Source organism: Podarcis filfolensis, assembly GCF_964270895.1.
Source record: "Podarcis filfolensis genome assembly, chromosome: 6".
Taxonomy (NCBI): Eukaryota; Metazoa; Chordata; class Lepidosauria; order Squamata; family Lacertidae; genus Podarcis; species Podarcis filfolensis.
Genome location: NC_139609.1, coordinates 95,857,744 through 95,879,767, shown reverse-complemented (window position 1 = coordinate 95,879,767; position 22,024 = coordinate 95,857,744). Strand labels below are relative to the sequence as shown.

General features: G+C 49.9%; 1 protein-coding gene across 1 annotated transcript; it reads left to right on the top strand.

Annotated features, from left to right (window-relative positions):
* Window positions 1-632: 632 nt before the first annotated feature.
* On the top strand, window positions 633-19,230 carry TRIB3 (tribbles pseudokinase 3). Its single transcript, XM_083619060.1, has 4 exons — window positions 633-1,101; window positions 9,659-9,949; window positions 12,971-13,263; window positions 15,086-19,230. Exons 2-4 carry the CDS (start codon window positions 9,659-9,661, stop codon window positions 15,579-15,581), a joined length of 1,080 nt encoding a protein of 359 aa, XP_083475186.1. The 5' UTR covers window positions 633-1,101; the 3' UTR covers window positions 15,582-19,230.
* Window positions 19,231-22,024: the final 2,794 nt, after the last annotated feature.

Below are 22,024 nucleotides of genomic sequence, written 5' to 3'. Positions count from 1 at the left end.
CTGGAAGGACAGATCCTGAAGCTGAGGATCCAATACTTTGGCCACCTCATGAGAAGAGAAGACTCCCTGGAAAAGACCCTGATGTTGGGAAAGATGGAGGGCACAAGAAGAAGGGGACGACAGAGGAGGAGATGGTTGGATAGTGTCTTCGAAGCTACAAACATGAGTCTGACCAAACTGCGGGAGGCAGTGGAAGACAGAAGTGCCTGGCGTGCTCTGGTCCAGGGGGTCACGAAGAGTCGGACACGACTAAACGACTAAACAACAACATTCCATAATAATAATACCCTGCCCATCTGACTGGGTTGCCCCAGCCACTCTGCGTGGCTGCCAACATATAATAATAAAACATTTTTTTTATTAAAAAAAACAAACCATCCCTAAACGACTAAACAACAACAATCAATATGCGCTCTTAGTCTTATTTCTCAATTCAGTCTCACTCCAACGTCAATCAAATGCTAGCATCCGGACCCGGGGTTGCAGCTGTGGCCCCTCTCTTTCCAGACTAGTCCCACGCCTTTGGGGGGGGCTCCGCGTGGCGCAACCCGGTTGCAAGGCGACCCCGAGGGGGCGCCCGCCCGGCGGGGCTGCTGCGCGCGATTGCAGGCTCGGGGCGGCGCGTGTCACCCGAGCCGGGGCGGAGCCCTGCTTGCCCGGCTGCCTGGTGCAATCCGCGCCGCCTGCCGCATCAGCCGGACCGAGGCGGAGCCGCGGCTGCGGGAGTTACATCATCCCCGACGGCGCGGCCAGGAGCCGCAGCGGCCGCGCAGACAAAGGCGCTCGCCGCTCGGGGACGGCGCATTCGCTCGCTGCGCTGCGCCCTCGCCGCTGGCACCATGGAGCGCCGCTGCTGCTGTTGCTCTTAGGCGGGGAGGGACGCAGGATCCCACCCTACCCGCCGCCCCGAGGTGGGGGTCCTCTGGATTGGGGGCTCCCCTCCTCTTGGATTCCGCCTATCCTGCAGGATCGTCGGCCAAGGAAGGGAGAAAAGCAGTCCGGAATTGGGGAGCGAGAAGGCAAGAGAAGGACCCCCTCTCCCCCCCCCAAAAAAAGACCCGCATATAGGGAACGCCGTCGAGGCCGCCGCCGCCGCCAAAGGTACGGAAGGGTGCTAAGAAGGACGTGGGGTGGGGAGGGGGCTCAGGTGGGCACCGGCTGTTGGCCCCACCTGGATCTCGGGGGGGAGGGAGGGCGAGTATCGATTAGCCCCCCGGACCTGATTTCAGCCACTCAAAGGGGCTAGGAACCCACAGGGTGGGGGTCTCTCTGGCGAGCCACTACCGTCTTTGCTGCAACAGGCTTAAAAAGGGGCTCCACTCTGGCCATGCTCAGAGGCAGCCTTGGCATCCAAAGCGCCTTTCCTTCAGCGCCAAGGAACCAAACTGTGTCCCACCAGGGGCACTTAGGCGTTTGGGAATAGGAAGGAAGCATTCTAGGCAAAAGGACCGCGGACCCAGCAGACGGGGCATCCGGGCATAATCCAGGGGTAGAGGAGCTGCTTTGCTTGCAGAAGGACCCAGGTTCAGTGCCAAGCACCACCAGATAGGTCTCTCTCCCTGAAACCCAGGAGAGCTGCTGCCAGCCAGTGTGGGAGGTGCTGAGCGAGTTGGGTTCTTTAGCGTCGCAGGGGGTTGGACTAGATGGCCTTTAGAGATCCCTTCCAGCTCTACGGTTCTGATTGTGTGACTGGCTGGGTATAAGGCATTTTTGCATATTTGTTCCCGGTTTGAAAAATGAGTCCAAATTGCCATTTAATTAACAGGCATAGGATTCCAGCAAGGCTGTTCCTTATGGGTCGCAACTGCAGAAAGTGAATTTGGGGGCCTGACATGTGGCCCCAGCCAAGTCTTTTCCTGGAGAACAGCCTCTTGGATCCTGCAGCTGAGGAGCAGAAGCTTTCCTGCGGCTGATTAAATTTAGACATCTCCGTCAGTCAGTATCACATCATGGAGTGACTCGCAATGAATCTTCAGACTTCCTCCACAGCAAACAATTGCGGTTGCCTCGGGTGAGGCGAGGCAATTCAGAAAATGTTTGATGCAACAGGCGAGTAAGAGCCTTTAAAAAAAGCTGTGCAAATTAGGTCCACAAAAACGATTAGCCAATAAAACCTTTCTTACTAACATACCTGCCTTAGTCATAACCAGCTGTTGCGCAACTAAATGGCATTAGCTTTTCCCTCTCTGGTCGCCTGGGGCGATTCTAAACTAGTCACAGGTGACCAAGTGAGTGGCAGCCTCTTTTAAAGGAGGGTGCCCAGTGCTCAGAGGCCTGACCCAGACCACTTTTTCCCAAAGGCTTCCATGTGGAGTCTGCAGTATCTGATTTGGGTCAGACCAAATCTGTGCATGTGCAGAGTTTCTTTTTGAAATTGGAGCAGGGTGGGGTGTCTTTGTAACGAACATAGTTGTGAGTGGGGAAAACAGCTGAGGAACTGCAATGCCCACCCTACCCCCTCCTCAAAATATTGTTGCCATGACAGATACTGTGACAGAGCCCATAGGATACAACTGCATGTCGGTCTGGATCAGTAATCCAGGAACAGCATGGACACCAGCAACGAAGGACAGAAGTAAAAGATGGTGTAGCGATAATCAGTGCAGCAGCTGCAAAAGCCAAAGGGCACATTGTATGTGAAGATGTGTATGGCTGTGCTGGCTTGGGCTGATGGGATTTGTAGTGCAAAACATCTGGAGGGCATCAGGTTGGGGAAGGCGGGCTTAGAGCTTCCTGCCGGCTGTTCTCTTTCTCCAAATTTTCCCCAGCTGCACCAGGATTGCAGGTGTATTTACCACTGCAAAACTGCACCCGGGAGCTTAGGCTGAAAGCAGCAGCTGACAGGGAAGGGGTTAAATACCCCTCTTCTGCTGCTTTGCCACTCAAAATTGCCCTTTGCAGAAACTGCTGTTTTCCTAGGGAGGGGGAAATTGAGGGCTGGTTTTAAACAATGATAGTTTTCCATAAGGTGACGTTTGCCCCCTGGAGATTGAGTGGGAATTGGGAAGTCACTGAGCCAAATCTCAGGAGCCACGAACTAGGAGGCCTTCAGCAAACCATTTTCTTAACAGCCTGGGTCCCCACTTGTAGAATGGAGGTGGTGACATTGGTCTACCCTACAAGACTGTTATAAAAGTTACTGATATAATGCATGTAACGCACTCTGGGCACTTAGGAAAGGCTGATGGTGGCTGAGTTCCTGGTTCCAGGCTTTCCCAGTGGGGCAATTCATCTAGGTGGATGTCTCGATTTCATAGAATTGCAGCCTTGGAAGGGACCCTACGGGTCATCTAGTCCAACCCGCGGCAATGCAGAAATCTTGAACCCATGATTAGAGTCTCATGCACTACCGACTGACTTAGTGATTTCAGCTACTGATTTGGAATGAAAGTTTTATTTCTTCTGCTACCTGTTGTGTTTGTAATCTTACTGTTCATCTTTATGCTGTTTAATTGCCACAATGGTTTTTAAAGAGGGGTGGCATTTTTAATTTATTTTTTGCAAGTGAGTAAATATAAGCAAACCTTTATAACTGTACTTTTAAGGGTGTCTGTGTGTGTATATACTAAAGCACAGTTCTGGAACTGCACTGAGTTCGTAATACGTGTGAAACAGAAACTAAGGGAGCGGGGGGCTTTGAGCATAGACAAAGTGTTTCTTTCCTTGCTTTGTCTTGCAGAGCTCACAGCCTTTTCTCAGGAAATCCAGGTTGGGGAATGCAGAGATCATGTTGCCAAGAGGAAAGGTGTGACCTCAAGGCAACCTTGTTCCTGGGTCAGCAGAGGGGCGGGTGGAGGCTGGAGGACTTGCGCTCTGTTTGCATCATCCACTTATTTTCCTTGCTGATGAGAGCAAGTGAAAGAGAGATAGCTGAAAGCTCCTCCCTGCAGTCTCTGGAGGCACTTGGAGCCTTGAGGCTGGCACGCTCTTCCGCTTGCCTACAGCTCTGGAAACCTCTGCTCCCTGTTTAGAAGGCAGTGTCTGCAGGCAGCTTGTAGTGACGAAAAGGCAGCCTCCCTTCGCCTCCTGGTTGCACAGGTTGTGCAAATGATGTCCTTTTGCAAATCCTTGCACGTTGCTGTTGTTTAGTCGTTTAGTCGTGTCCGCCTCTTCGTGCCCCCTGGACCAGAGCACGCCAGGCACTCCTGTCTTCCACTGCCTCCCGCAGTTTGGTCAAACTCCTGCTGGTAGCTTCGAGAACACTGTCCCACCATCTCGTCCTCTGTCGTCCCCTTCTCCTTGTGCCCTCCATCTTCCCCAACATCAGGGTCTTTTCCAGGGAGTCTTCTCTTCTCATGAGGTGGCCAAAGTCTTGGAGTCTCAGCTTCAGGATCTGTCCTTCCAGTGAGCACTCAGGGCTGATTTCCTTCAGAATTGATAGGTTTGATCTTCTTGCAGTCCATGGGACTCTCAAGAGTCTCCTCCAGCACCGTAATTCAAAAGCATCTATTCAGCCTCCTTTATGGTCCAGCACTCACTTCCACACATCACTACTGGGAAAACCATAGCTTTAACTATACGGACCTTTGTCGGCAAGGTGATGTCTCTGCCTTTTAAGATGCTGTCTAGGTTTGTCATTGCTTTTCTCCCAAGAAGCAGGCATCTTTTAATGTTGTGACTGCTGTCACCATCTGCAGTGATCATGGAGCCCAAGAAAGTAAAATCTCTCACTGACTCCATTTCTTCCCCTTCTATTTGCCAGGAGGTGATGGGACCAGTGGCCATGATCTTCGTTTTTTTTATATATTGAGCTTCAGACCATATTTTGCGCTCTCCTCTTTCACCCTTATTAAAAGGTTCTTTAATTCCTCCTCACTTTCTGCCATCAAGGTTGTGTCTGCATTCAGTTATGTTCGTGCAAATGATGTCCTTTTGCAAATCCTTGCACAGGTTGTGCAAATTATTTTGTTTTGCAAATCCTTGCACATGTATCTCCCACCATGCCTGGGTGCCCAGAGGTGTATTGCACCTTGACTTAACCTGGGCAGAAGAGACATCATTTGCTTCTAACTCCTCTCTCAGGTTGAGGGCCGCTCCTTTCGTTTGGCAAACAAGATCAGGGGCTACTACTGAGAGATGAAAGGCAACTTTTCCAGCTTCCCATGCCCTCCATTCTGCAGAGAGGCTTTGGGAACCTTTGGAGTTTGCAGGTCTCTGAAGATGAGCCTGCAAGATCAGGCCGCAGGGGGCCCACCTGGTCCAGCATTTTGTTCTTGCCAGCCAGCCCAGATGCCCATTATGGGAACCCGTAAGCAAGATTGGAGGGCGAGACCACTCTTCCTTCCAGCAACTGGTATTCAATCCTGGAGGCAGCATATAGCCAGCAAGAGCCCTATCCTTCATGAATATATCCAGTCCTCTTTTAAAGCCACCAGTTTGGTGTCCATCCCTGCCTCCTGTGGCAGGGAGCTCCATATTTTAACTTTGCACTGTGTGAAGAAGTATTTTACTTGTCCCGATTCTTCCAACATGAAGCCTAGTTGGGTGTCTCCATCCTAGCCCCCACACTGTTGAGCTGCCTTTCTCCTTCCACACCAGCCTCCCTCTCCATCACCTTGGGCTAGCAAAGACCACAGGTCAACGTGTGCTTCGTATGTAAAGGTAAAGGGATCCCTGACCATTGGGTCCAGTTGTGGGCGACTCTGGGGTTGCTGCGCTCATCTTGCTGCAAGAAGCCAAGTTACAGGGAACCAGGCAGAGGGCCTTCTCGGTAGTGGCACCCGCCCTGTGAAACGCCCTCCCACCAGATGTCAAAGAGAAGATCTACCACCAGACTTTTAGAAGACATCTGAAGGCAGCCCCGTTTAGGGAAGCTTTTAATGTTTAATAGGTTATTGTATTTTAATATTCTGTTGGAAGCCACCCAGAGTGGCTGGGGAAACCCAGCCAGATGGGCAGGGTATAAGTAATAAATTATTATTATTATTATTATTATTATTATTATTATTATTATTATTATTATTGGCTGAGGGAGCCGGCATACAGCTTCCGGGTCATGTGGCCAGCATGACTAAGCCGCTTCTGGTGAACCAGAGCAGCGCACGGAAACGCCGTTTCCTTTCCCGCCGGAGCGGTGCCTATTTATCTACTTGCAGTTTGTCGTGCTTTCGAACTGCTAGGTTGGCAGGAGCTGGGACCGAGCAATGGGAGCTCACCACATTATGGAGATTCGAACTGCCAACCTTCTGATCAGCAAGCCCTAGGCTCTGTGGTTTAACCCACAGCGCCACCCACGTCCTGCTTCGTATGTAGAAGGTTCCAAGTTTCATCCCTGGCATCTCCAGGTAGGGGTGGGAGACACTCCTGTCTGGAATCCTGGAAATGCACGGAGCTGAATCCTCGGAGGAAGCGAGTTGACTCTCCCAGCTTTCAAAATTTGCCAGGCGCATTTTGCACCTGGCTACCGGCCACTTGCGAACAAGCGAAGATGCCCGGGTGGTAGGATGGCGCCAGATGTCTCCACCCTCTGGAGATGCATGCCGGGAAATCCTTGATCTTGCCTGTTCTCACACACTAGCCACACATCCTGTAGAATCCTATCCATGATACTTCACCTGCACAATCAGAATGAATTTCAGGTAGCAAAAAGTCGTATGGAAAAATACGACTTTTGAGCTATCTGGCCCCCGAATGGCAAATAGACTTTCCATTTTGATGACTGTAACCCTCGTTTAAGGAGTAATAATAATAATAATAATAATAATAATAATAATAATAATATTTATTACTTATACCCTGCCCATCTGGCCGGGCTTCCCCAGCCACTCTGGGTGGCTCCCAACAGGATATTAAAAACACAATAAAAGAACAAACATTAAAAACTTCCCTAAACAGGGCTGCCTTCAGATGTCTTTTAAAAATCAGATAGTTGTTTATTTCCTTGACATCTGATGGGAGGGCGTTCCACAGGGCGGGTGCCACCACCGAGAAGGCCCTCTGCCTGGTTCCCTGTAGCTTTGCTTCTCGCAGTGAGGGAACCGCCAGAAGGCCCTCGGCGCTGGACCTCAGTGTTCGGGCAGAACGATGGGGGTGGAGACGCTCCTTCAGGTATACTGGAACGAGGCCGTTTAGGGCTTTAAAGGTCAGCACCAACACTTTGAATTGTGCCTGGAAACATACTGGGAGTCAATGAAGGTCTTTCAGGACCGGTGTTATATGGTCTCGGCGGCCGCTCCTAGTCCCTAGTCTAGCTGCCAACACTCTGACCACCTTGTTGTGTGTGATGATTCAATACCCACCCATCCCTCAGGCAAACACCCTCATGCCTCATTGTACATGCAAAACATTGCTCGCCCCATTGTTCTCCCAAGCCATCAGCTTCTGGCACGAGAGGCAGCAATGACAGCTCATAAACTCTGCCCTCTGATGACTCCTGGGAGCAAACTAGGTTGGCATAGCTACCTTGGCAGGCTGGCAAATTTCCCTCTACGGTTTGTGGGTGGACTGCACCAGGCAGGGCTGTTCTAACCTTTGCATGCCTGGGCACCGTGGTTTTCTCCCCACACATTGCAGAACTCATTGCCACTGGTTATTGTGATGGTCAGTCATACAGGGAGGGCTGTGTGGGTGAGCGGGCGTGCCCCAGGGCCAGATTAAGGTTTGATGCGGCCCTCAGCTACTGAAGGTAATGGGGCCCCTTATATGTCCAGCTGTCCTTCGTCAACAACAAATTGTCACTGGGTTTTTTTTGTGTTGGATATATGCTATATGGTCATTTATGGACCTAATAGGTATCTAAAGCCATTTCCACTTAACAAATAGGAGCCTACACAACACAAAACACTGTTGCTGTATGTAGGTTTTATTTTGTTTTTTAGCTCATATTTTGGAAATGTACATCCAGTTAGTTTTTTCCTTTAAATTTTTTTTGGGCCCCCACGAGAGTGGGGCCCTGAGCTATAGCTTGTTTAGCTCAGGGGTCAGCAATTTTTTTCAGCAGGGGGCCGGTCCATCGTCCCTCAGACCTTGTGGGGGGCCGGACTATATTTTTTTGGGGGGAAATGAAAGAATTCCTATGCCCCGGACCCCTGCTGTAAAAGTTTGCTGACCCCTGCTTTAATGTATACTGCTGTCTTCTTCAATGCCCTTTGTGTAGTTCCAGTGCTTTACCCCCCCAAAAAAGTTTAGGGGTTCTCCCATTCCGCCTGAGACTCAGGAAACACGGTGTCAGGAAATGAGGCCGCCATCGGGGGTAGCAACGGAACTGACGATTCACCATGCTAGAGAAGAAACTATTTATTTATTTTCAGTTTCTTCTCCTGTTAGATTCACAAATGTTTATAATTTATACCCCGCCCTTCCCGGTTCAGAAAACCGGGCTCAGGGCGGCTGACAACAAATTTAAAACACTTAATTGTAAAAGCAGCATAAAATACAGTATAAAAAACATGCACAACAATAAAATTCAAAAATCAATTTAGGGCGAAAATCCATCCAATAAACATTAGATGATCACCCGGGCCAGCTGGCTAAATTAGCCCTATTTGGGCCAGCGAGGAGACCAGGGGAGAATTAGCTGCGGGATCCCAGAGTGAATAATCTTCATAAAAAGGGGAGGGGGAGGGAAGGAAGAGGAATAAAAGATCAGGATAAGTTCAAGTGGAAAGCCAGGCGGAATAGCTCTGTCTTACAGGCCCTGTGGAAGGAGGTTAAATCCTGCAGGGCCCTGGTCTCATGGGACAGAGCATTGCACCAGGTCGGAGCCATCACTGAAAAGGCCCTGGCCCTGGTGGAGGATAGTCTGACTTCCTTAGGGCCCTCTAAACTATGGTTATTCATGGACCTTAAGGTCTTCTGCGGGGCAGACCAGGAGAGGCGGTCCCGTAGATACGAGGGCCCGAAGCCACAAAGGGGTATGGATACCCCCAAGGGGGGAAAGCCCTGGGTCGTTCTGTCAATGTTAAATGAGAAATAAGGGCGCTGTTAAGAACCTGAGGTTAACCCCAAAGGCAGACATCCACCAGTTCTCATGTCCACAATCTCAGTTTCTAAAGATGGCCTGTTGCTTAGTACCAGACACCGAGGACCAGTAACAGGGCTAGGAATGGATATCTGTTTATTTCATGAAATTTATATACTGCTTGATTGAAAAAGATACCTGGAAAGTGGTTTACAAAAAAACACTGGACTGTAGTTTTTCCTTTCTTTCCCTTTCTCTTTTTTAGGTCTCTCATTTTCTCGTCTTTTCTTCTTTGTTTTCTTTTTTAGACCTAAGTAGCTGCTTTCCTTAGTATATTATAAAAAGATACTTTGTAACGGGTGTGTATCTTTGTATATCTAAGAATAAGTGTCCGTAAATCAGTTAACAGAGGGGGAAAGTGGGTTACAAAAAAGATAAAAGAATAAAATTATCGATAGGAAAAATTAACATCAGTTTAAGATTTTCCAAAAATTAAAGTAGCAATAGACTAAAAACAGATTAAAAACTCGCACCAGCTTTCTAAATATCTGGGTGGGCTTGCCTAAACAAAAATGTGCCGAAAAAAATTACAGGAATATCAATGGGCAGGGATTTCCAAAGTTCTGGCGCTGCCACAATAAATGATCAAGTGCAGAATGGGTGTTATTCATTAAGGGGTCTTAGCTCCCTTGGTCATCTAGCTGTGCCCCCTGGACCCTTTAGATTTAACCCCTTGCTCTCCTAATTTCCCCCCTCCAGATGAGTCTGCTTGCGCAGGAGTGCCCTCTGGTCGTTGCATCGCAGAAGAAGCAGCGGCTGGACTTTGATGATGCATCTGAGACCAGCATCCCAGAAGCCAAACGCCCGCGTCTCAGCCTGCTGCCGAGCCCAACCCCTTGCCTCCAACCCCTTGCCTCCAGCCCCCTTCCTGCCACAGACCGGGAGTTGAGGATATTCCAGATTGGCCCATATATCCTCCTGGAGGCCACCGAAGGCGGCCGCTGCTACAGGGCTGTGGACAGACACACGGAGGCAGAATACACCTGCAAGGTAGGAAACCTGCTGGAGAAAATGGTCTTTTTTCCTGACCTGATAATAATAATAATAATAATAATAATAATAATAATAATAATAATAAATAAATAAATAAATTAAATTTATTGTTTATACCCCGCCCATCTGGCTGGGCCTCCCCAGTCACTCTGGGCAGCTTCCAACAAAATATTAAAATACCGTAGTACATCAAACATTAAAAGCTTCCCTGAACAGGGCTGCCTTCAGATGTCTTCTAAAAGTCAGAGAGTTGTTTATTTCCTTGACATCTGGTGGGAGGGAGTTCCACAGGGTGGGTGCCACTACCAAGAAGGCCCTCTGCCTGGTTCCCTGTAACTTGGCTTCTCACAGCAAGGGAACCGCCAGAAGGCCCTCGGCGCTGGACCTCAGTGTCCAGGCAGAATGATGGGGGTGGAGATGCTGTTAGCTGTTCTGAGCCTGGCTTCGGCTGGGGAGGGAGGGATATAAATAAAATACTATCATCATCATCATCATCATCATCATCATCATCATCATCACCATCATCTTAGGGACTCCAGATTTGTGTAGGGTTTACTTCATAGCCTTTTCTTCTGAATACAGTGGGCCCTCCAGATACGAACTTAATTGATCCCGGGGGTCTGTACTTACCCCAAAAAGTCCGTAACCGGAGGTGCTGCTTCTGCGCATGTGCGCGGCGCAATAGAGCGCTTCTGCACATGCACCCGCAGTGAAACCCAGAAGTATACACTTCCCGGTTTGCCGCATTCGTAACTTGAAATTACGTTACCCGAAGGTAATGTAACCCGAGGTACCACTGTATGCCTCTAGCAAACACTGCGTTTTAAAATTCTGAAATACCGAGTCACATCACTTGTCCATCTAGCTCAGTATTGCCCACTCTGTGGCAGCAGCTTTCTGAATCTGGAGATTGAACCTGGAACGTTCTGCATGCAGGGCAGATGCTCAGGGCAACAAGCTGATATCTCCCATCCTGCCATTTTCAAAATTGCCTCTTTGAACGAGGCTGTGTGTGTTGGGGAGGGGGATATTTTGCTAACCCTTTGTTGAAAAAGGAAGAGTCCTGTGGCACTTGAAAGGCAAACAACTTTATAACGGTGCGTAATAGTCATTTGTGGACTAGAGTCTATAATACTAATAATAAATTGTTATTTATACCCCAACCTCCCTGGCCAGAGCTGGGCTCAGGGCGGCTAACACCAGTAAAATTAAACAATAAAAACAGAATGGGGGGTAACCAATTTAAAATACAGGTTAAAAATACAATTTAAAATGCAGCCTCATTGTAATAGTAGCCCATAGATCAAAACCATAAGGGGAGGGAAACATAAGGGTCAGACTGAGTCCAAACCAAAGGCCAGGCGGAACAGCTCTGTCTTGCAGGCCCTGCGGAAAGATGTCAAGTCCCGCAGGGCCCTAGTCTCTTGTGACAGAGCGTTCCACCAAGTCGGGGCCAGCACTGAAAAGGCCCTGGCCCTATTTGAGACCAATCTAACCACCTTGCGACTTGGGACCTCCAAAATGTTGTCATTTGTGGGCCTTAAGGTCCTCCGCGGAGCATACCAGGAGAGGCGATCCCGTAGGTACGTGGGTCCTAGGCTGCAAAGGGCTTTAAAGGTCAAAACCAGCACCTTAAACCTGACCCTGTACTCCACTGGGAGCCAGCGCAGTTGGTAAAGCGCTGGATGAATGTGATCTCTGTAAGGAGTCTCGCTGCGGCATTCTGCACCCGCTGGAGTTTCTGGGTCAGAATGATTATGCCAACCTTTGCCCAGCCGGTGCCCTCTATATGTTTTGGACGCACACTGACTGTGGCTAATAGGAGCTGCAATCCAAAACGTCTGGAGGGCACTGGCTTGGCGAAGCTGCCTTATGCCATGGTAAACTTGTGTGTCTTTTATGAAGTGCCACAATATTATTTTTCCCAACGATGCCATTTTTGGCAGAGCTGCTAGCGGCTGAGCAACGCTGACACCTGCTGGCTGAACATGGAATGTCATCCCCGCTTTGAGTTGGCCATTGTTTCTGAAATACTTTCCTCCAACTCCCAACCCACCAAGTTTACTTTTTTACTATGAAAAGAGTTGAGGATTATGTGCTTTTGGAGGAGGCTGTGTTTATGTTCTGTTTGGAAGGAGGGAAGCCCAGCTCCCCTAGAAGCTCCTCTGCCTTAAGCTCACCAAAGACTTTAATTTTTCAGCATTGATTATTTTTCTGTGGCACCTCTGCCTTTCTCTCTGGGCACGAGGTTTGGGGATTAGTGAACCATGGACAAAATGGCAGCAACTCTATTGGTGCAGAACGAAAGGGGAGTCAAATAAAGAAAGGACACACACACACACATCCTTTTCTCTAAAGAGTTTCTATTAAATGGAGAATTATTATTTTTCTCCAGTTAGGGCCCAGCAAGATATATTGTACAGAGAAAAAAATGCAAGGTTTTCTGTCGCTGGACAATAAAATAGCTGTTTCTTATTTAATAAAGGCGGTGATTACAAAGTAATGCCAATTGCAGGGCAATGCCATCCATGTCTAATTGAAAGCCATAATTCACACTGTCATGTGTGCAATATGCAATATAGAAGAGTAGAAGCAACAAAAAGTATCCATTTAAAAACTTCAAAAAGCCAAGAAATACTGATGGGTTAAAAAGCAAAAATTAACAATGGAAAGGAGTGTCTAAACAATAATGACATCTGAAAGAAGGGAACGGATTTTATGCATTAGCATTTTTTTGGTGGAGAGAAAAACAGAAAAACACACTTAACAAGGCTATCCATGTCTACTCTGAAGTAAGTCCCATTGTGTTCAAGGGGCCCTACTCCTAGGTAGAAGTGAACGATAGCTTTACTTCCAAGCAGACATGGATAGGATTGCGCTGTTAAGAGTGCCCATGGATTTGTCTTTTAAAGCCACCACTGCCTACTGTGGCAGCGAGTTCCACAGGTTAACTGTGCGCTGCTTTTGCGCTTGTTCTGCTCTTTTGCTTCCTTGTAACAATTTGTTCCTTCTTTTTAGGTCTATCCAGCCAAGAGCTACCCAGAGGCGCTGGCCCCTTACGCCGCCCTTCCAGCGCATCCCAACATCGCCCGTGTGGCGGATGTGATTGTCGGGGACCAGAACATTTACGTCTTCTTCCAGCCCGGGAGGGATGACATGCATAACTATGTGCGGCGATGCAAGCGCCTTCCTGAGCCCGAGGCTGCTGTCCTCTTCCGTCAGATGGCCGAAGCGGTCGCCCACTGCCACCAGCACGGCGTGGTCCTCCGGGACCTCAAACTGCGGAAATTCGTGTTTGCTGACCGAGAAAGGTGAGGGGGTGAGAAGGGGCATCTGTTGACACTTTCCTGCTCACTTGATCAGCTCCACTGGACATTATGCGCGGCACGAGCGCATCAGAGGCACATTTAACTTGGGCGATTTCTACCTTGGGTGGCTGGTGGAAACTGCCGCGAGCAAGCCAGCAGGAAATCACACCGAGAAAGCTGTTTCTTGTTTAATAAAGGCGGCGATTACAAAGTAAAACCAATTGCACGGCAATCCCATCCATGTCTAGTTGAAAGTAAAGCCATAATTCATGTCTACCTGGGAGCTGTGCCCCTTGAACACAATGGAACTTACTTCTGACTAGACATGGCTAGGATTGTGTTGTTCAGAATATTCATCTGTGGCCCACCCTCCAATTGAATCAGGATATTTCTGGAGTTAATGCTTTATTAGCAAAACAAGATCTGCACAGGAGAGTCAGGCCTAATAAGCACAGCAACTCAGGTCTTGCCGCCATGTATTGGTTGCCGAGACTAAAGGTCCCCACCTCCCCAAAGATTATGTCTCCTCCTCTCCAGGGTGTTTTCCAAGCAATCAGAGACTGTGCCTGTTTATCCTTCCGCTCCTTTGCTCCTCTCACTTCATGCCTCTCCTGGTTCTGGGAGACAGCTTGTTGCAGCAGGAAGGGGAGAAAGCTGTGCCTCTTCACCAGCCAGACTCCTTTCTGCCTCTTGTCTCCCTCATCCCACCCTCCTGCTTCCACTTCTGCCTCTGATTCTGGACTGCTCTCTGCTACAGACTCTCCTCGCTCACTAAGTCCTGTTGTCTCTTCAGCTTTCGACATGTCCTCTTCCCTGTCTTCTCCCTCTGACCACTCATCATCGCCCCATCGCCCCTCCCGGGCTCTGAGTCTTCCTCCCGTGGGGGTTTTTCCAGGCAGTTCCTCCCACTGTTCCTCTGCATCCACCCAGTCCAGGACAGCAAGCTAACTCCAAGCTAGGCAGAAAGCATAAAAGCTCTTTTTGCAACAGGTCTGATTAGGGTTCCCCGGTGCGTAAAGAGCTTTTAAGCTCTCTCTAGGCTCTGAGAGTGCTCCGAATGCCCTTCCTTCCTTCCTTTCTCCAACCCATTAGCTGCAGGGTGGTTCCAAGGATTTGGGTACAAAAAATTACCCTGTACATGTAGGACCCTTGGAACTGAACTCCTGCATATGTAAGATGCAATCGTACTGTTCAGTACTCAGGTTTATGGCTGATTGACTGATCCAAATTAAGTGTCCAGAGTTGTTTTTTAAAATGTTTGTGCCATACCTGCCTATATTCCTCCTAAAATGTTTTTGGAGTCTTGTGCTTCTTCCCCAACAGAATCATTCAAATAATTCAGGGGGCGGGGAGGAGAACCCAGATTCTGTAAAAAACCAAGAAAAGGGGGGATCCATCAGTTACACAACCAAACTGGAGATCTGCTCCCAAGCTTGACCAATCCATCCCTATTGCAGAATTCAGCTTTCCCAGTTGCAAAATTAGGGGTGCTTTTGCATTGTACAGTCATACCTCAGGTTGAAGTAGCTTCGGGATGAATATTTTCAGGTTGCGCTCCGCGGTGACCCGGAAGTAACGGTGTGTGTTACTTCCGGGTTTCGCCACTTGCGCATGCACAGACGCTCAAAATGACGTTGCGCGCATGTGCGGAAGCGGCGAAACGCAACCCACGCACGCGCAGTCGCGTCTTACGTTCGCTTCAGGATGCGAACGGGGCTCCGGAACGGATCCCGTTTGCATCCATAGGTACCACTGTATTAAATTGTATTCTGCCTTTGAGTGATCTCTGGCTCCTGCCTAACACTCCCCTTGGATTTTTGCCCAGATCCAAACTGCTGTTGGAGAATCTGGAGGACTCATGTTTGCTGAAAGGTCCCGACGACTCCTTAGAGGACAAGCACGGCTGCCCGGCCTACGTGGGTCCCGAGATCCTCAGCTCCAAGGCGTCCTACTCTGGCAAGGCTGCTGACATCTGGAGCCTGGGTGTGGTGCTCTATACCCTCCTCGTGGGGTGCTACCCCTTCCAAGACACCAAGCCCCTGTCTCTCTTCAGCAAGATCCGCCGCGGGCGCTTTGCCGTCCCCGAGGACCTCTCTCCCAAAGCCCACTGCCTCATCCGCTGCCTCCTGCGAAAGGACCCATCTGAGAGGCTGACGGCCAGCGGGATCCTCTTGCACCCATGGCTGGCTCCTGGCAGCACCTCCGAGGGCTCGTGGAGTGGCCCCTCCAGAGATCAGGGGCTGGAGCAGGTGGTCCCAGACGTGGGGGGCTTGGGGGAGGTCAAGGCCAAAGAGGAAAAGGAGGGAGGCCTGTACAGCTGAGCCACCAAGGAGAACGAGATGGACAAAAAAGCAACAGGGCGACTCCTGTCTTGACCTGACTAGCCATGAAACATGGGAGGGAGACCCCCTCTCACCCTTCAGTTCCCTCGCTCGGATCGTGCCCCAGAAAGAAGTGTCTTCCAGCTAAGGCAACAATCACATTTGCCAGCAAACTGGGAGGGCAGGTGCTTTGACATCCAGGTCAGGGACGATGGCGGGGCACCAGCGCCTCCCTCGCGTCGTGGCGCACTCCTCGTTCGCATGTGCCAAAGGACCGTTCCGGAACTCTTGATCCCCACCAGCAAAACCCTCCTGCGTTGAGAAAGTAGTCTTCTTAGCAGCCCTGCGGGACTCCGAAACGAAGGACTGGAGCTCCGAGCCGCTGTTCTCGCAGAACGACTTGTTGGCAAAAGAGGTTCAGGTTGCAAAAGGATGGATTGACTGCAAGATCAAGGACTGGGAATTTGTGACTGACCTCGGTCAAATAGCTGGACTGGTTTTTTTGTTTCGAACAGAAAGCGGCTGTAAAGACACTCTCTTGCTGCAGTCCGGCTGCCATTTTGGGGAGAAGTCGTTCCCCGTTCCGCAGTGCTGAGCGAAAGTCTGCTTTGCCTGGGGGGGGGGGCCCAGATGCCTTGTGAGGGAGGAGGGCAGGGTGCCATCCTTGGAGGGAAGGAGCTGGGGTCAGCAGCTGTGTGCGGTCTCCCCCCCCCTTTTGACAACTCCTAGAAAACCTGTGGCCTTAAACAACTACACACACACCCCGCCCAGTTTCCACCACAGTGCCTCCAATTTCTGCCCTTAAAATGAGGTTCCCGGTGGGCCTCGTGGGCCTTAACTTTTTCTCTGCTTGAATTTATCTCAGTACTTGACAGTTTTCGGGGGGGGCCTGGGTTGTGCTGCCAGCCCCCAGCCTGAGACCTTCCCCATGGTGCCTTTCCTACTTGCCTCCCCAGGGTTGAGGGAGAAACTCGGCCACGCTAGGTGGGCTGGATCTTAAAAGCCTTGTAAAATCAAATACATGCCTCCGTCTCGCTTTCTTTGTGGGGTGCTACCCCTTCTGGGGTGCCCTGAATATTGCACCACATCTCTAACCTCCATTTTTGAAAAACCAGAACTTCATTCCCACCCCAGTATTCCACGAAACAGTCCATTGCTGGTCGTTTGAACCACAGGGAGGAGGAGGAGGAGGAGGGTTGCCAACGCTCAAAGTGCGGCCCCTTTGCAGGGGTCTACAGGCTTCTCTTGCCAACATTTGTGGGGGCTGGGACCCCAGCACACCCCTGTTGTCTTTGGCTTTCTGCAGGGCACCCATGCTTGAGTGCCTGCGTAGATTTTTCTCTATTTTTTCTTGGGGGTTCGTTGGTGAGGCAACACTGCAAGAGGAAGCATTTCTGACAAAAACAGGCAAAATGTATAGGCATACAGTGGACGCTCGGGTTGCGAACGTGATCCGTGTGGGAGGCACATTCGCAACCCACAGAGGCGCGTCGGTTGTGATTCGGCGCTTCTGCACATGCGCAAAGCGTGATTTAGCGCATGCACGACCGCCGAAACCCAGAAGTAACCCGTTCCGGTACTTCCGGGTTTCGGCGGTCCGTAACCCAAAAAAACGCAACCTGAAGCATCTGTAACCCGAGATATGACTGTATATTTCAGGTTCTACAAATCCTCGAGACACACCGACCCCATCCGTTGACGACTTTCTTTTAACAGTCACGGCTTTGCCCAAAGAACCCTGGAAGCGGCAGATTCTCTTTGCAGAGCTGCAGTTCTCAGGACTATTGAGGAGCTGCCATGCCAGTGTGGGACAAGAGTATGGTTTGGAGGCTGGGAAAGGTGGTGGTGGGGATCGATAGTGGGCAAACTTCACTCCTTGCCGACCCACATGTCCCCATTGAAAAGCAACTGCCGCCAGCCTACCCTGTTCCGGAGCAGGATTTGGTGGGGTGGGGGGTGGTCAGACCTAAAGAGATTCTGCTGCCTTAGCAAGTGCAGTTTCCAAACAGAAACCCCGCAGCCTTGGAGCTAGGGAGGGTAGCAGGGATCTCTGCACATGGGCAGGAGACTGTCTCCACCCTTCTCTTGAGCTGTTCCAAACAGCCTTAGCACAGCCTTCTCCAAAAACCTGGCACCCTCTCAACATTTTGGGCTCCCGTCGGCACTGGCTGTGGCTGATGGGAACTGGAACCCAAACATTGGGAAGGCGCGAGGTGAGAAAGGGCTGGAGTTAGCCCCGCATGCCAGAGGGCCCTGGCACGCTCACCGAGGCGGGCACAAATGTGGTGGGCTGTTTCACCTGGAGTCAGAAGGGCTATTGAGCAGGATGCTGACACATACTTCAGGGTCTCTCTCCTCTGCCCCATGCCAGCTCTGCCCTCCCAAGTTTGCGGTGGGAAAACAGGGTGCTGCATTCCCACCCCCCATGATGGAAAGCTAGCTTTTAATCTCTCGGTCTCCCTGGGACCTGAAAGGTCAGGTGTCCCTTAAGACATGGTTGCAGAACTGGTTTTAAGAGACATTCCTTCTACTCTTGGAATTGTCCCTCCTGGAAGGGGGCTGGGCACCTCTCACAAGGCTCTCAGCACATCAGAAGAGCCTGCTGGATAGGAACACAGGAAGCCGTCTTACATTGAGTGAGACCATTGGTCCATCCAGCTCCATACTGCGTACACTGGCTGGCAGCAGCTCTGAAAGGTTGGAGGCAGCAGTCCCTCATAACCCCACCGGGAGCGAATATGGGACCTTCTGCATGCAAATTGGGCCAGTGACCCATCTTAAACTCGCAACTTAAAGTGGCCAAGCGAATTTGTTGTTGTTGTTTAGTCGTGTCCGAGTCTTTGTGACCCCCTGGACCAGAGCACGCCAGGCACTCCTGTCTTCCACTGCCTCCTGCAGTTTGGTCAAACTCATGCTGGTAGCTTCAAGAACACTGTCCCACCATCTCGTCCTCTGTCATCCCCTTCTCCTTGTGCCCTCCATCTTTCCCAACATCAGGGTCTTTTCCAGGGAGTCTTCTCTTCTCATGAGGTGGCCAAAGTCTTGGAGCCTCAGCTTCAGGATCTGTCCTTCCAGGGAGCACTCAGGGCTGATTTCCTTCAGAATGGAGAGGTTTTGGGAAACCTGCAAGCGGGAGCTGATCGCAACAGCAACCTCCCAGCGTCCTTTGGGAGGGAGCTTTGACGGTTGAGCTGCTGCAAAAACGGGCGCATGGTTCTGCCCTCAGGGTGACTTTTTGTTTACGCAGGAAGGGCATGTTGGAACCGGCGCGGGCAGATGCCTAGGGCGAAAAAAGCCCAGCTTCTGATCAGCAAACCTTGGATATAAGGGTGAAACTGGGGGAGCTGGAACCCTGCTGGTGCTTTCAGGGGAGAGCGAAAAGGGACGGTGTTTTGGCTCCTTTGAAAATAATTCTCTCTGGTTCACATGCCGCCAAAGATGCTCCAGTTCTGGTTTAGTCCTTCCTGCCTCTGCCTCTTCCTCTCCCCCCCCCAGCCGCCAGTCATCCTGACTTGGTGCAAATGTACCTTTCATACATGACCAAATAGTGACACTACTGTTGGGAGAAGCCTTCTGTGTTGTTGTTTTTTTAACAGAGTGAATTGCCTATTTTTCTGTCTCTCGGAAATTAAAAGATGTATTGATTTGCTGTCGAGAGTATCATTGCAGCGGACCTCTGTTGCAGTTTGATTCCCCTGCAAGGACAGATGTTGCCGGACTCTGGTGCTGCTCTCCCAGGCCAGGCAATTGGCCCGTCTTGGCACCTGCTGGTTTCTTGAGTGATTCTCCATGCCCAGCCTCTTGGACTGAGAGAAATCTTTCCCAGCACCTGCCAGGACTTGAACATGACCCTTTTCCAGAGGGATGAGTTCCAATGGTTCACCAGACCAGAGGCCAAAGTAGGACAAGGAATGAATGTAGCCTAATTTCTATATCCACCCCCCCTTTCTATACAGACAAGCAAAACATGATCAGAGTTTAAGGATACATTTGACTCGAGCAGAAACAAGGAGGATGTGAAGTAGAGCTGATTGTGGCCTGGGCAAGTGTTAGAAACCCAAATGTATACAGTGGTACCTCGGGTTACAGACGCTTCAGGTTACATACACTTCAGGTTACAGACTCCGCTAACCCAGAAATATTACCTCGGGTTAAGAACTTTGCTTCAGGATGAGAACAGAAATTGCGTGGAGGCAGCGGGAGGCCCCATTAGCTAAAGTGGTACCTCAGGTTAAGAACAGTTTCAGGTTAAGAACGGACCTCCGGAACGAATTAAGTACTTAACCCGAGGTACCACTGTAATCTAATTGCCAAATGGCACCTTAAACCTAGGTTGCAGCTGCCACAACGGAATGTCTAGGCACCATATTTTGTTTTTGCAGTGCATTATTATTATTAAATATTATTCCACTTTCTATTTTAAAGAACAAATCCCACAGCAGTTTACAACACATTAAAACATCAAATAAAACAATCCAGAATAAAACAAATTCAAGATTCAAGTAAATATCCAGATCCTTCTCCAAGTGACATTTTTTGCTTTCTCTAGTCATCAGCCTGGCATCCAAAGATCCCCTGTGTGTTTACAATTGGACCTGCACCAGTCGCAAAACACGCCTGGCTAATTTCTAACACTGGGCCTGGAGGCTGAGGCCTGGAGGGCAGCATTCAGCCCCCAGGCCTGAGGTTAACCCCTTTGATCCCATTTGGCTCTGAAAAGTTAGAAACTGGTCTGCTGGAAGCAAAACAGACTCGCCACAGGTGAGTTTCTGTTTACCAGCCTGAGATGAGTACTTACATTTTTTTGGCTACATTTATCCCCCCACCCCAAGGAACTGTCGGTGGCATGTACATACCCAACTCTCTTATCCAGCCTTCCTACAACCTGGTGCCTTCCTGGTGTTTGAGAGGACAGTTTCAAACCTCTGGAAGTTTGGGACTGAAACTCTGTTGTTGTTGTTGTTTAGTCGTTTAGTCGTGTCTCTAAACGTGTCTCAGGGGGACTCTTTGTGACCCCCTGGACCAGAGCACGCCAGGCACTCCTGTCTTCCACTGCCTCCCGCAGTTTGGTCAAACTCATGCTGGTAGCTTCGAGAACACTGTCCAACAATCTCGTCCTCTGTCGTCCCCTTCTCCTTGTGCCCTCCATCTTTTCCAACATCAGGGTCTTTTCCAGGGAGTCTTCTCTTCTCATGAGCTGGCCAAAGTCTTGGAGCCTTAGCTTCATGATCTGTCCTTCCAGTGAGCACTCAGGGCTAATTTCCTTCAGAATGGATTGGTTTGATCTTCTTGCAGTCCATGTTGGTTTCTATTTCCCTCACTGAGCAGCAACTGCAGTCACAAGACATTGTTTTGCATTCCACAGTCAGAGTTACTGTTGGATTCCCACGGGAAATGGGAGACTGGATGTGACGTACACTGGTTTCCTGTTTTTCACTGCTCTCTCGGTGTTCTTTGTTTCCGAGAGGAGTTGCTTCTCTGCTCTCACAGAGGCAAGATGCATGTTTGTATTCTCTCAGCATAGAGTGGAAATAAAGTTAAGAATGTGGCACATACTGCTTATCCTTCTGCTGTGTGGACTACTCTGCTTGGGCTCAAGAGGAGACGAGCCTGAATCAGCTTCAGATGGGCCGAAGGTGGTCAAAATCTCACAGTCCATGGGACTCTGAAGAGTCTCCTCCAGCACCATAATTCAAAAGCATCAATTCTTTGGCGATCAGCCTTCTTTATGGTCCAGCTCTCACTTCCATACATCACTACTGTGAAAACCATAGCTTTAACTATACGGACCTTTGTTGGCAAGGTGATGTCTCTGCTTTTTAAGATACTGTCTAGGTTTGTCACCGGCAAGCCACTCCAGTATCCCTGCCAAGAAAATTTCATAGACAAAGACAACAGGAATCTCCATTGAATGATGAGAATTGTAGCCCAAAACATCCAGAGAGCACCAGGTTGGCAAAGGCTGTGCTAAGCTGACGTGTTCTTGTTATGTCTCACACCCCACAAATACAGAATAGCCTGTCAGAGCTTCCTGTCTCTCTCTCTCTCTCTCTCACCCACAGGCTTGGAATATAGAAGGGTGGTGTGAAGGAACAATTCACAAATCTAAATCTGAACCAGGGCTGGGCCTTGGAACCTAATTTCTGTTTCAGGACTGGAAAATACATGTAGCAGAATTTTCATTTGCTTCTATTCTGGGTAAGGAAGCCCAGTCTGATGCAACCTGGGCTTAAAAGTAAAGGTAAAGGACCCCTGACAGTTAAGTCCAGTCACAGATGACTCTGGGGTTGCGGCGCTCATCTCGCTTTACAGGCTGAGGGAGCCGGCATTTGTCTGCAGACAGTTTTTCCGGTCATGTGGCCAGCATGACTAAGCCGCTTCTGGCACAACAGAAGAGTGAAACCAGAGCAGTGCACAGAAACGCCGTTTACCTTCCCGCCGGA